The sequence below is a fragment of the Gambusia affinis genome, linkage group LG14 (genome assembly GCF_019740435.1).
Source record: "Gambusia affinis linkage group LG14, SWU_Gaff_1.0, whole genome shotgun sequence".
NCBI lineage: Eukaryota > Metazoa > Chordata > Actinopteri > Cyprinodontiformes > Poeciliidae > Gambusia > Gambusia affinis.
Window position 1 is genome coordinate 11,734,536 of NC_057881.1, and position 13,729 is coordinate 11,748,264.

At 37.0% G+C, this 13,729-nt stretch overlaps 1 protein-coding gene across 1 annotated transcript in view; it reads left to right on the forward strand.

Moving 5' to 3' along the window:
- LOC122844081 (CUB and sushi domain-containing protein 3-like) overlaps positions 1-13,729 on the forward strand; it is a 475,440-nt gene that overhangs the window by 413,410 nt on the left and 48,301 nt on the right. The window contains exons 39-45 of the mRNA XM_044139260.1: positions 1,191-1,309; positions 1,889-1,958; positions 3,754-3,870; positions 4,004-4,213; positions 5,224-5,412; positions 6,685-6,862; positions 10,909-11,054. Of these exons, the coding sequence (XP_043995195.1) occupies positions 1,191-1,309; positions 1,889-1,958; positions 3,754-3,870; positions 4,004-4,213; positions 5,224-5,412; positions 6,685-6,862; positions 10,909-11,054 (1,029 nt within the window). The remainder of the gene's footprint in view (positions 1-1,190; positions 1,310-1,888; positions 1,959-3,753; positions 3,871-4,003; positions 4,214-5,223; positions 5,413-6,684; positions 6,863-10,908; positions 11,055-13,729) is intronic.

Here is a 13,729-nt window from a genome sequence, read left to right on the forward strand (position 1 = left end):
GAAGTAAATCCCGCTTAAGTACTGTGGAGAGAGTAACTATTGAACATTCCAACGTGTTTTTCATAAATGAATACATTTCTGTGGAAGGCTATTAAAATGAAATTAACACCAGATGTTTGTAACAACCCAATTAATCCACACATACAGTACAAAGAAATCAACACAAATTAGTCCATAAATTAAATAAAGTAGAGTGACAAGAGAGAAGTAGTGAAACAGCATGAGCTTGGACTATCCTTTCAAACTGTTTTCAAACCTGGAAAGTCCTGGAGTCTCTCTGATCAGCAGTTCCTTTGATTTTAAATTAGATCAAAGTAGGTTGTTTCCTTATAAGAATGGGAAACCTTCTTCTAGTGTGGAAAACCTTTTTTACTAGGCTTATGTGATTTGGGTCATTGTCTAAAAAAAAAATCAATTTTCACACATTAACTAAATGTTCCCAGGTACATTTATCCATTTATTCTTCCTTAAATTAAATTTAAAATAGTCTGCCAGTCACATTATATATATAAAAAAAAAGCAATGCCATGCTGTTTGGTGCTTTGTGGTTCTACAGAGTGTCATTTCTCCTCCAAACATGGTGTTTGTTTGTAAAGACATGTAAAAAGTCCAATTTTGGTCTCATCTGACCAGTTTATCATTAGCTTCTTTAAATGTACTGCAGCAAGTTAGCATGATTACTTTTCAGTAGTGGAGTCCTGTGCAGTGAGCTTCCATAAAGCTCATTGAGACCGAGTACATTACCTAATATTTAAGTGGAAAAAAACCCCTATAACTTGTAATATCACGCTGTTATAATGGCCTCTACAAGGGACTCTTGGGTCTTGGACTGTTTTGGACAATAGCCATCAGAAATTTAGAAATAAATCCATAACTAATGCCATCAATTTATTGAACAAAAGAGACATATTTCTGTATTTTCGCTCCTAATTTTGTTCACGTATTTAGTTCTTATCCCTTCAACTACTCACTGTTCAAAACAAGATGTATGGTACAATTTGTGATGTAGCCTATTCCTTTTCATATGTGAATTGAGTTGGGTTGGCTACCAACATTTGGTGTGTTTCTTCATATCTGTATCTACTTTAGAAACATTGTTGCCAAAAACGATGCTAGGGTGTTTGTCTTTTTTATTTTCCCTTTTGTATGCTCACTGAAACTTTTATAACCTTGTCTGTGTCTTTGTTTAGCTATTGGTTTGGAATCATGTCCAGAGCCCCAGACACCAAACTATGGAATCAGACAAGGAGACAGATTCATGGTTGGGGATGTTGTACAGTTTTCATGTGAACAAGGATACTCTCTTCAGGTGAAAAAAAGAAAACTATATAAATGTGTTTATTTGTATAGATTTTACTTGCAAAGAATTTCTACATATCAACAAAGTCAGCTTAGTCATAGCAAGCCAACACACGGCATGTGTATTTTTATTACATATCAGTTCAAACCAAATACAAAACATGTAGGTGAAATGATTAAAGTCTGCTCAGTTTTTCTGATGTGCCGCCATTCATTTAGTTCATCCCCTGGCACCGCAAAGCTAAAACTATCTGAACTGAATCAAAAGGAAAGCCTTCTCTCGTGTGATTTCCCTTCGTTTGCTAAACACACACGTCTGGTGTGGTTTACACAACTCCTGAATTATGAATGTCTCTGGTGTGGTCTTCCCAATTTCTATGCAGTATGATGTAGAGTTCTACTGGAGGTTTGTGTGTCTCACGCTTAATAAGATCTACACACCCCCAGTTCCAGTATTCTGCAGATGCCTTGTTATGTGAATGCACAATTGTTAAACAGAGAAGAATGTACCATTAAAGTACGTGAAGTTTGTGTGCTGATTTTGTAATTGTTTAATGTTAACAAAATATGGTTGCGTTTACATTTCCAGGGAAATGCACATATTACCTGTATGCCTGGACCTGTTAGAAGATGGAACTACCCTGTACCTCTGTGTATCGGTACGTGTCCTCCTACACTTTGTTGATGCACACCCTGAAACGCACAAGCATTCATATGATGATGCACCCTATAGATATGCAAACCAAACCGCAGAACTACGGGGATTATGCGAGCTGTCTCCACTGCTTTCTCTGATTCTCAAGAAATAAAAGAAAATTAGATGTTTGGACAGGCTTTTTGTGCTTCTGAGTACTTTTGAATTGATGCTAAGCCATAAACATGCAGAATACACCAACACATCAAGTCAGTTTTGGAGAAACCAATCCTAAGCACATTCCTTTCTTTGGTGTAGACCTGTTTAATAAGTGTTTAGCTAAGACACAGAATGCTACACTTATCCTGATAATTACATTTAAATGGTCATCAATAAAAGAAAATAGACATGTGTTTATAAAATAGCAAACATAAGATTTGGACAGAATAGAACTAGAATGCTTACCCCTATTTCACCCTACCACACCTCTTCCCTCGCAAACCTCCACCACTTTTTGAAAGCATGGTGCACAACAACACAGAGAATAATTAAATTTAAATCACAAAACAATAGCTAGAGCAAAAATAAACATCAAGACATAATCAAAAACTCTGAACATCTGAAAATCTCTTGAAGCATTCTGTGTTTAACCACGGCTCCCTTACCCAATCATTGTGCTTGATCGGATAGTGCATCATGTGAACCAACATTTTGTGACAGCAAAGAAAACATGAAGGGTTCATAGGTGCACATGCTTCACATGTCTCATCACATGAGAATTACTGTGAAATTGCCTCGGATAATACAAGCCAAACACTGTATCAAGTCTTTGTAATTTCCCATTGGGATAAAGGAAGTATTTTTGAAATTTTAATTTGAATATGTAAATGTGCCACAGTGTTTTTTGTTTTAGATCTTTCTAATAATTTTTTGGAAGGTGTTTTGATATCTCTATTGTCTTTTAACAGTCTCTTATGATTTATGAAAGATGTTTTTCTTCATTATGTTGTGCAAGTCTTCCACAACATTACCTCTTGGCAAGAATAAAAGAAAATCTTAATGTGGGTGGGTGTGAAATATACAAAAAAATATTTTTGACAATAAAATGGTCCACTGTGTATCTATAAATGAATTATTATTATCTTTTTTTTTTCTGGGAGAAGGCTAAAGACCTATCTTTAAGGCATTTATTTATTTATTTTTTTCATTTTTTAAACAACATTGTTTTCTAATTTTTTACCGTGCATCCAATGTACTTTTCCTACTTTTCTCTTGAATATCCACAGTGAAAATGTCACATCTTTACATTTTCATCACATTATTTATTTATTTTTTTTCATTTTTCTGCATAGATTGTGGATTGTTCATGTCAGCCACTTGGTGAGATCTTTTTTATTGCAGCAACATCAGTGACAGCACATCACGGCGTTCCAAAGGGCCACAAACAATACATTACCAGCCAATTGTGGGCATCTTTGGATTGGCGTAATGCCAGCATGGCCAGTCCTCCACATAATACTGGAGGACGATGCCACACATCATGGTAATTTATAATTTTACAGTGCTGCTTCCAGGGCGCACCCTCGTCATGATGAACTGTCACAATCTCACCATGGAGGTTTTGTGTTTAAATCAGTTTGGGAAGTCGGGGGGCCTGGATGTGTTTAGAGTGAGCAATCACAGGTAGCACTGTGGAAACCAAGATTGGAGATTTGTCTGGACGTGGTGAGAAAGAGAGGCAATCTGTGTCGCTGAAGTGCGTCAAACTTGGCAGTCCTGCATACTTTAATTATGAGTTGTTTGTGGTTTTTTTCACACAGCCCAGTGTGGTGGCTCTATGAAGGATGTCAGTGGGGTGATTCTGAGTCCAGGTTATCCTGGTAACTATCCCAGTGGATTGGACTGCACCTGGAGTGTTAACTTACCTGTTGGCTTTGGTAAGAATCATCATTCGATGTGTTTAAGCATAAGAAAGCACCGACTTATGCTTGATTGTCCTTTTATGTAAGTGTAATTTATTGACTGATTCTCACAAATGCTTGTGACTTTCTGTCTATCGTCTCTACTCAGGTATTCATCTCCAGTTTTTAAACTTCTCCACCGAAGCAATCCATGATTACCTAGAGATCCGTAGTGGAACGCTGGAGACGGGTTCTGTGATTGACCGGTTCAGCGGTCCAGTTATTCCTAAGCCCTTGTTCAGCACCACCCACCAAACCACCTTTTTTTTCCACAGCGACTACTCACAAAACAAACCAGGGTTCCACATCGCATATCAAGGTAAATGTTGATTCTGGAAGTTCCTTTCCAATGCTCTGTTTACAGTGGTCGTTTTCAGAGCAGAGACAACAGAAGCAGCCATCTGACCAGCCGTGGCTTCATTCACCAGGCCTCTTCGAAAACAAAACTCTTAGAGTTAAAAGTAGCTATTTTGGGGGGGAATGCTGCAAGAAAATGGTTGCCAGGTGCAAACAGGTTCTTCATTTGGATCCATTTCAGAAAGTTTAAAATGTATGCCATCTGGCTTTAGAATATTATATTTATTATGACAAATCCTTTAGGCAGCCTAAATTTGTTTGACCTAATTTTCTTAATATGAAAATTACAGATGCTAATGAATAATGCCTTTTATCTGTTGACAGCTCCACTACCAGAGCTTAAAACAGGCATATAAGTAAAACCTAGTCCTCTTAAAACTTCATATACTTATTTAAAAAAAAGTACTGTATACACAGACAACTGTGGCAACCCAGATTTAAAAACTTGACAAGGGAAATATTTAAAAGGTTGCTAAATTTAGATGTGGATAAAGTAGAAGGATTATTTTGGAATATTTTAATAAATTTTGTATCATACTGCTGCAAAGTGCATGAAAGAGTGAAATCGCTCTTTCATATAGTGTGTAGCAATTTATATTTCAGCTTCATTTAGAAAGATTTAGACAGTCAAGATACATTTGTTTGTCTTTTTTATGGTTCAGTAATGAGCAGCTTTGAAGAGAAAGGGTTTAGATTAATCATTTTTAAGACCCAAATAGACAAAACAACATTTTCACCTAATCAGTTTTTTTTTGTGATGCGAGTGGTAAGCTTTGAATAGGTGTTAACGCGAGCAGAAAAGGTGTTCAGTTGTGTTTATTGACATTTATATTTTTGATAACCACATCTCAGCTAACTGTTCCTCACATGTTACAGCCTTTTCTAGGAAATAAAGACATGTTATTTTCCTGCTCTTTGTCCAAATAACAGCGTTTTACCAACCAGCATGTATTTCCATTATCGTCTCTCCAGCCTACCAGCTTCAGAGCTGTCCTGACCCACGGCCTTTTCGAAACGGCATCGTAATTGGCACAGATTTCAGCGTAGGGATGACGGTGTCCTTCGAATGTCTGCCTGGGTATTCTCTGATCGGAGAAGCCTCTCTAACGTGTTTACACGGAATAAGCAGGAACTGGAACCACCCTTTACCACGGTGTGAAGGTAATTGACTGCACAGGTCATCTCTGTACCTGTTACCTTTTTTTTTTCAGGGTGAACTTTGGGCCAAAAGGTGTTACAAGATTTGCCAGAGGTGAAATTCTTTAGTGTGATGTTGTGAGGGGAATTCACTCACTTTTTCCTTTATTGGCACTGCTCCTCGTTTAAACAGTAGTTTTTGCATCTTGAGATGCACTTTGTCACATTACAATCATAAACCTTATTCTATGTTGCTGGGATTTTATTTTATGAACCAGCACAACGTAGCACATATTTGAGAAGTGAAAGGTAAATCATGCAATAACTTTAATGTCTGGCAGCAGAATCTCAATTATAGTTAAATCTGGATGTTGAGCAGGCCACTCTAACACATGAATATATTTGATCTAAAATATATTATATATATATATACTCAATTTTAGTTTAGCTTGACACAGCACAATATTTTAAATTATATTCATAATTGTAATATCAATATGTGCAATGTCATGATCCTGAGTAACTCCATTTAATGTTCTCCTTGTGAGGCATGTGATTTTAGGTGATACATTTGGAGTTGCAGTTACTCATAAACAATGCATGGAATAGTTTGTTAAAAAGGTTGGAAAGTTAAAAAGGTATTTTTCCAAAAAGAATTGTTAGAAATTACATGTGCAAACTAGCACCTATAATTGCAGCAAAAGGTCTTTTGAGAAAGGAAAAACTCAGAGGAAGTTTAATTCCAGTTCACACAACACTTTTTAGATTCCCATTGCAAAAAAGGCTGAAAAATATCAAAAATTTTATATTTTTGAAGCCATGAAATGTATCATTTTAAGTGACGTATCACTTAAAATGATACATTTTTGACACCATCACATAAAATCCAGATGACATACATCTATGTGGTGCTATAGTGACAAAATGAAAATGTTCAAGAAATGTGAATAAGACAGATTTTTATTTTTCTTAGCTTAAATAAAAGCTGAAAAGATTAAAACATTTTTTTGTTTTTATGCAATGATGTGACTTTAACATAATGCAGGTTTTTCACAATTTAGAGGTTTAATTAAGAAAAATTACTTTTTTTATAGGAATAGTATATTATGTACGACTCTTCAACTGAACCTATGAGCTACACAGCTGACAAAATAAATCAACTGAATAAATAATTAACAAACCCTGTGGTAGATACAGTAATGCTAAACAAATGCTCTCTTATCTAGAGAGATGATTGATTCAGCTTCACTGTGCTGAAACATAAAATAAATAATCAACCATAACTCTTTCTCCCAGCCTTGTGCGGTGGTAACATTACCTCACTAAATGGAACCATTTACTCTCCTGGACACCCGGAAGAATATCCAAACTTCCAGGACTGTGTGTGGAGTGTCAGAGTTCCTCCTGGACATGGAATTTATATCAACTTCACCGTTCTGAGCACAGAACCCATCTATGACTACATCACTGTCTGGTAGGTGCTGTTTTGGGTATTTTAATGAGACAGTTACTCCTCTTGCTGTGCTTTCATTATATGCAGCTCTTTTCCCCGTTTTTACGCAACAGTTTAGTCTGAAAGAGACTTTCTGTTTATCCGACTGACCTATTGTTTAATTGTCTAAACTTTCTTTGCATGGATATTTTTTCTTTGTAAATAGGTTGCCAAGTGACTATAAGGGTTACTATGACTGCAGACATCTTTCCTGAAAAATAAGGGGACCAAACATAATTCCTCCATGGCCTGAGTTACCTGTCTCAGGGCCATAAATCTTGACTTCTTTATTTGACACTATCTCTTAGCTCTGTCAGTTTTGTATGCGGAACAATGTCCCATCTTTCTCCTATTGCTTGCCACCCTTTTACTTCTTTCTTAATTATTCTTCTTAAAGGGTGGTTTTATTGGAAACAGAAGACATTTTGTCAATGCAAGTGTTTAAATGGTTTTAGGCTAGAGTGGGGCCTGGCTATCTGCTGATGAAAGGCTGAAGCTGAAACATTGCAGTTTGGGGTGTTGCCTTGAAATGCATTCACCATTTTGGTTTGATTAAGTTCTGGTGTTGTGAATCAATTGGAAGTTTTCTAAGTCTTGACATCATTGTCTGAGCTTTTCCAAACGGTTTTTACTAAAAGTCAGCACTTTGGTCCAACTTCGGAGAAAGCAAAGGGGGACATTTGTTTTTTCTCTGTAATAAACACAACTAAGGTAATATCGGTAAAAACACTATCTGAGTAAGTATATTAAAGACATAGAAACCAAATCTGAAATTCAAACAATAACAAATATTATCGTACCAAATCACATAGAAATCTGGTACAATCTCTATGTACCGAATTTGTGGATTCAATATCCACAAATTTTCTTGGCACCCTTTAAAAGGTGTTAAAAAAAAACAGAAAACAAATTTATCTCACACTGCAGATTTGATGGAAACGCAATGAGGTAAAAAGAAAAGAATCACATAAAAATCCTTTGCTGGTATTATTGGCACCCTTAAGAGTTTTAATACAAAAATTTAAACCATATGCTTCACTTTTATTTTGTTCCGTGGGCAAAGGAAATTCTTAGTAGTTTCTTCGAAATGGGGGGGAAAAAAACATGGAATATCCCATTCATATAGAGTCAAATTATCTGAAAGAAGATGTAATTTTTTATAGTTTTGTTAGCATGGTAAAAATCTCCAAAGATTACCGTACTTAAAAAATTGCACTCATTTTTTGTGAAGGTTTGCTATGTCATTGAAGGTTTGATACTTCCATCCATTTTCAAGACACACTTATCTTTGCAAGGCTATGTTCAGCGAGCAAGAGAGAGGTGCACCCTGTACAGGCCGCTAGTCCATGAAAGGCAGTTTATTAATCTAAAGAGATTGAAAGGAACAAGGAAGTCTCAAAACCAATTGTATAAGCCCAATGAAAAACTATATAAAATGATCTAATGCTTATTAGTTTGACATTCAGAAACATTTTTTGCCTAAGGACTGTATTTTATTCTCAAGAACAAAAACTAAAGAGTTCCAACAATTGACGTATCACTTTAATTTCTAAAATCCATTTAGTATCAAAAACAGTCTTGAGTTTGAAGGTTTTGTTTTTCAGATGCAGACTTTCTCAGTTGCTTCGGTTACTTTGGTTTACTATAAAATCTGTACTAGCACAACATTTTTCCACTGTTTCTATTGCAAATACAGTACCACACCTAAGTACCTTGTTTTTAGCAAATAGATATAAGTTTGTTTGCTTCATGGAATCATTAGGTTTAGCTCAGGACCATTTTCTTTCCCGTTTTTCCTCCACACCAAACACCAAAGGTTCTGCTGAACCGTGAGTCGCCCACCTGCAGAGGATTGTGCGAATTCCATGAATTGGGTGCACAGCATGTTTCTAAAAAAGTAGCCAAATGAGTGAACTGGATGGAAGAAAGGACAGCAACTGCACGAACAGACAGGAAAAAAAACACTCACAATCTCAGGCACAGAGACCTAATGTTGGCTCTCTGCAGAGAGCACAGTGTCAACGATAAAGGTGTGATTTTCGCAGCGGTCTCCTCAGTCCACCACCAGCTGACCTGACAGTCTCCGAGTCTGCTAATTGGTCTCATACTGGGAGACGTACTACAGGATGTCATTGCGAGATGTGTCAGAAACATCAGATGTTAACAAGAACCTTTCACTATATATGTTATGTGGGTGTACTAATAACTGTTAGGAACCGAAAACATTGTAGGGAAGCAATGTGCGAAAAAAACTCTTATATGCCTCATTCAACCAGAGAGTCACTTAGCACCTCAAACTCATTAGAGGTTGTAGTATTGGCAAAATGTAAGTACATCCTCTTCTTATTCCCGGACTTTACAGTTCAACACTCTGCACTGCAGGCTCCATCCTGTCTTTTTTCTTTTTTTCTATGTAACACAAAAATATTGCCAAAAGAGAAATGTGTCTAAAAAAATTGTATACCCTTCTTTCTTTTTAAAATATAGCAGCAATATCTTCAGCCTATTCAAGACTTTGGGGGGTCAAGGATCAACAGGGAAACCCAGTGACTCTCTCCAGCTCATTCTGGAGGATCTCAAGGCATCCCCAAGTTATCCCCAAGTTAGAAGTAATAAATTGGCCTACCAGCAATTTCTTGATTTGCTCTTTAGTCTCTTTGGGATAAACAAAACACCAGCAATAACACCCAATTCCAACTGCGAAGCAATCACTACTGGACCTGGGGCCCTTGCGCTTTCATTGACCACAAATTTCCCCGTTTTCATTGTCTTTTAATGTTTTCCATACAGATTTGTGGCTATCTGAATGAACTAATTCTTGGTCTGTAAAACAAGACAATGATCCCAAAAATGGATGCAAATCTCCAACAAAAAAAGACAAAAATAAAAAGATGTTCCAATTGCCAAGTCAACGTTGGCGCCTCAAACTACTGGAAATACTCCAGTTGCTCTTCAAGACAGATGTGCTTAAAAGCATGCCTGCAAACCTCAGTGCAGTGAGGAGATGCTGCCATCTCCCCACAATAATGTGAAACCATAGAAAGCAACAACTTCAAGCTGCCGCTAAGGATGAAATTCAACCTATTGAATTATGAGTCACACTTATAATGTTTTTACACATCTTTTCGATTTTGCCGGCAGTTTTGTTTATTACATATTGACAGTGTGGAGCATGTTGTTTTTCGTGAACTAGATTTCAAACATTTCAGGACCGGGTAAAGATCAGATGTTTTTTTTAACTCCTGATACATAAAAGCTTACAATGAAAGGAGGTTTTACTTTTCTTCTGCCACATCTGTATGGTGAAAATGTTTCTTTTTAGTCACAGATAGCAAATCTAGTGTTGAGTACAACACGAGGTGACACATTCAATAGGTGAAATGAGCTCAAAGTGTCATATGCAAAAGCCGACCCTCCAGCTGATAGAAAACATTATACAAAGGCTAAGCCACGTAAATCCAAGCCCACACCAGGACTCACATTTATTATTCTTTTGACCTGACAGCAGTTCAGTCAATACTCTAGTTCAATACAGCAAGAAAAGCCACAGTTTTTTGAACTGTGTTATCACAACTTTTTCTTCTGCAAGTATATATTCTTTTTTTTTATTATTATTATTTTGTTTTACCAGTGAGCCTGGAGACATTGCAGTTTGGAATGTTTTGAGAAGGAAGATTGGATCATTTCCAACTGCAATGACTTTGTGGAAAATCACTTTGCCACAAAAATGTCCGTCTCCATTTGCAGTCAGTGGAGCGGCTCCAGTTATGTATTATAAATATCGCCAAGTCTGCTTTATGTTTGATTCTAGCCTCAAGATACCCATCTCTTGATCACAAATAGCCATGCAACAGTCAAGAATATCTGCAGGAACTCGGAGGCAGACTTTTCCACCCCATTGTCCTATATCAATATATTAAAAACAGTAATTTTAAGGCTTTCTTGTGTTTCACTCTTTCTTTTTCTCTAGTGTTTTTTTTTTTTTTTTTTTTGTACATTTGAAGAAATCTTTCTTTGTTTCTCCACAGGGATGGTCCAGACCAATCATCCCCTCAGATAGGCCAGTTCAGTGGGAATACCGCTTTGGAGTCTGTCTACTCAACTTCCAACATCATCCTCATTAAATTCCACTCTGACTTCTCTGGGTCAGGCTTCTTTGTCTTAAGCTACCATGGTAAGACGTACGGCTTGATCAGAGCTAGAGATGATATTTAGTGTGCTGGTGTACAGTGGAAGTAGAACATGACATTTAAATCGGTGCGCTCAGTTTCAGGTGTCGCTCTCATTAACAGTTTTTTTTTTGGGGGGGGGGTTTGTTTGCTGTTATCTTTTTTCTCCTGGAGTACGGTAATGAAACCATAATGCTGTTATTAGATGTAGCTGCAATTATGAGACTGATTGGTTTCTCATTGTGCTGAACTGTGTTTAACTTCATCTTCATTAAGGTCTTGCCCAACCCTAGTGCCTTGAATAATTAGATATTGAATTCGGTTCACCTCAGGAGCATTTCACAACTTGATCAAAGTCCATTTCACAGCCCTTCCAACCAATAATGTAATGAATAGGGATTGCTTTGTTTTGTTTTTATTTTAGCTGGAGTACAAGGTGTCACTTGGGTAGCTTCGGTTTATTTGTCATTTTTAAAATAGTAACACTGACACACATAATAAGAAAAAAAATGTCCATGTAGAAGAACCAGTGTTTGTTAAAAATTAAAACAATATTTACGTGCAGACAACTTTGAGCATTGTCATCTTAAGACCATCATGCGACAACAGAGGTTCTTCGGTCGGAGGTTTCGTCAGAGCTGCTGTAAAATAGACTCATACAGGAAGTATTTCCTGCCCACAATCATCATGGTTTAGGATGAATCTTTGAAGAAACTTGGAAAATATGAGTCCCGACAGCATTTCATTTCCCTTTGGAATTCATGAAGACAGGGAAAGTTATATGATCATCTGTATTAAAATTGAAAATTGTCCATGTAAATAAAGTTATGTATTCGTTTAAACTTAATGTTTAGAAAATGTGTACAAATTAGGGTATGAGAATAAGTAGTAATGTTGTTCTTTCATACTATAAAAGGTTTTCTCTCTAATAAAAATAGGATAGCATCAATTATCCTCTTTAACGGAATCCACTTAATTAAAAAAGCTAATCTATGTTAAGTCTGCTAAAATGAGTTAAATGCATCTAAGAACTAAAATATCCATAGAATTTTGGATGTTTGGTATGTTGATAATTTATCTTTGGTGATGACTTCCCCATCTGTGAAATTGGAATGCCTTTACCCTAAACTTTGCTTCTCTCCATAGATTAACTATCATATTTAGGTTAAAACTCAGACTGGATCTGCCAAAACATTAATAAAACTTACATTCTGAAAAAAAAATGTTAATGTTTAAAGATTACTTTAAATGTAAATCTGCCGTAGGTATCAGTAACTTTGGGCCTCATGACAGAGTTTTTGCAAAGAGAAATTAGATAAAACAAGGTCACAAAAAGCAAAAGTCTTTGGAAAACAGTAAAATGTAATTTTACGGATGAAATAATCTTCTCCCTGTTATGAAAATGCGTTTCACAGTATCTTTATATAACATCATGCTCCTATTTGAGCCGAAGGATGATGGGCTGTTTTAGGGTGGAGATGTTCAAATTTCAAGAACTTCATCTGCTCCGTTCAGGCATCCTGATGGGTCGTCATCAAGCTGCCGATGATTTTTTTTTAATGAACCATCACATTTCATCGAAGCTGGATTTTCAGCAGAGCGTGTCGTGCTTATGATTTCACTTGATAGCATTGCGTATAATCATTCTTGGTTAATATTTTCATCTCATTCTCTCCTCAAGCTTCCCAAACATTCACTCGGTCTCAGACTAAACTTCCCAGCAAAGAAAAGCTTGTACCTGTATCCCCCTGACCCTGTTTTGCTCTTTGTCTCTGAGAGAATCTCAGGTTGTGTTTAAGCAGACTTCCTCCCACTCTAATGGTACACATGCCGTTATTGAATTCTTGAGGCAGCTGTCACACTTGCAAAGGCCCTATTCCAATTAGATAGATAGTAGTTTGTTTTTTATTATCTTGGACGGCGATGAGGAGAAAATTTCAAGAGAAGGATGTGATTCTCCATGATTTCATGCTAGGCGACATTATTGTCCAAAAAATAATTGAACAGTACGCCATCTCTGGTTCTGAGTGGACTGCATAAATTGTGGAAGAAGCTTGTCACAATAAGAAAAAGTATTTCCCCTATTCTTCTTCTGCTTCCTTCAGTGACCTGACCGAAATTCAGAATGTCACTCTTTGCATCTGAGGGAGCTGCAAAAGTGCAAATTCGGTTTGAAATGCCAAATAAACCCCCGAAAGACGCATTGAATTACTGCTGGGGATGTTTATATTTGTTGTTGTCCTTCTGTTTATTTATCTTTGGGTCAGGATTGTGAATGCCAGCTCTCCCATACAGACGCTAGAGCCCGCAGAGTGGTAGATGATGTTGTCATGGATATGAGCAGATGTGACTTGAATGCAAAGGTTGCTAAAAAAATGGTCTTAAGGCTTACTGAGATCAATGACTGCTTACAGTGATCCTTTCCCCGTGCACACATTCAGATGTAGTGACACGCACACACACACACGCAAACCACTAGGCTTTGATATGCATGAGGGCAGCAGAGACTATTGGCAGGTCTCATTTTCATAGTCAATTTCATCCTGACTTACAGCCCTCAGCCCTCTCTCATCTGCCTCTTCTCCAGTCTTGTCTGTCTGTCCGTCTGTATTTTCACCCTGTGCCTCTGTTAGTGAGTGATCTACACTCATGCAGTAATATTGATTACAGCCTTCAGCTC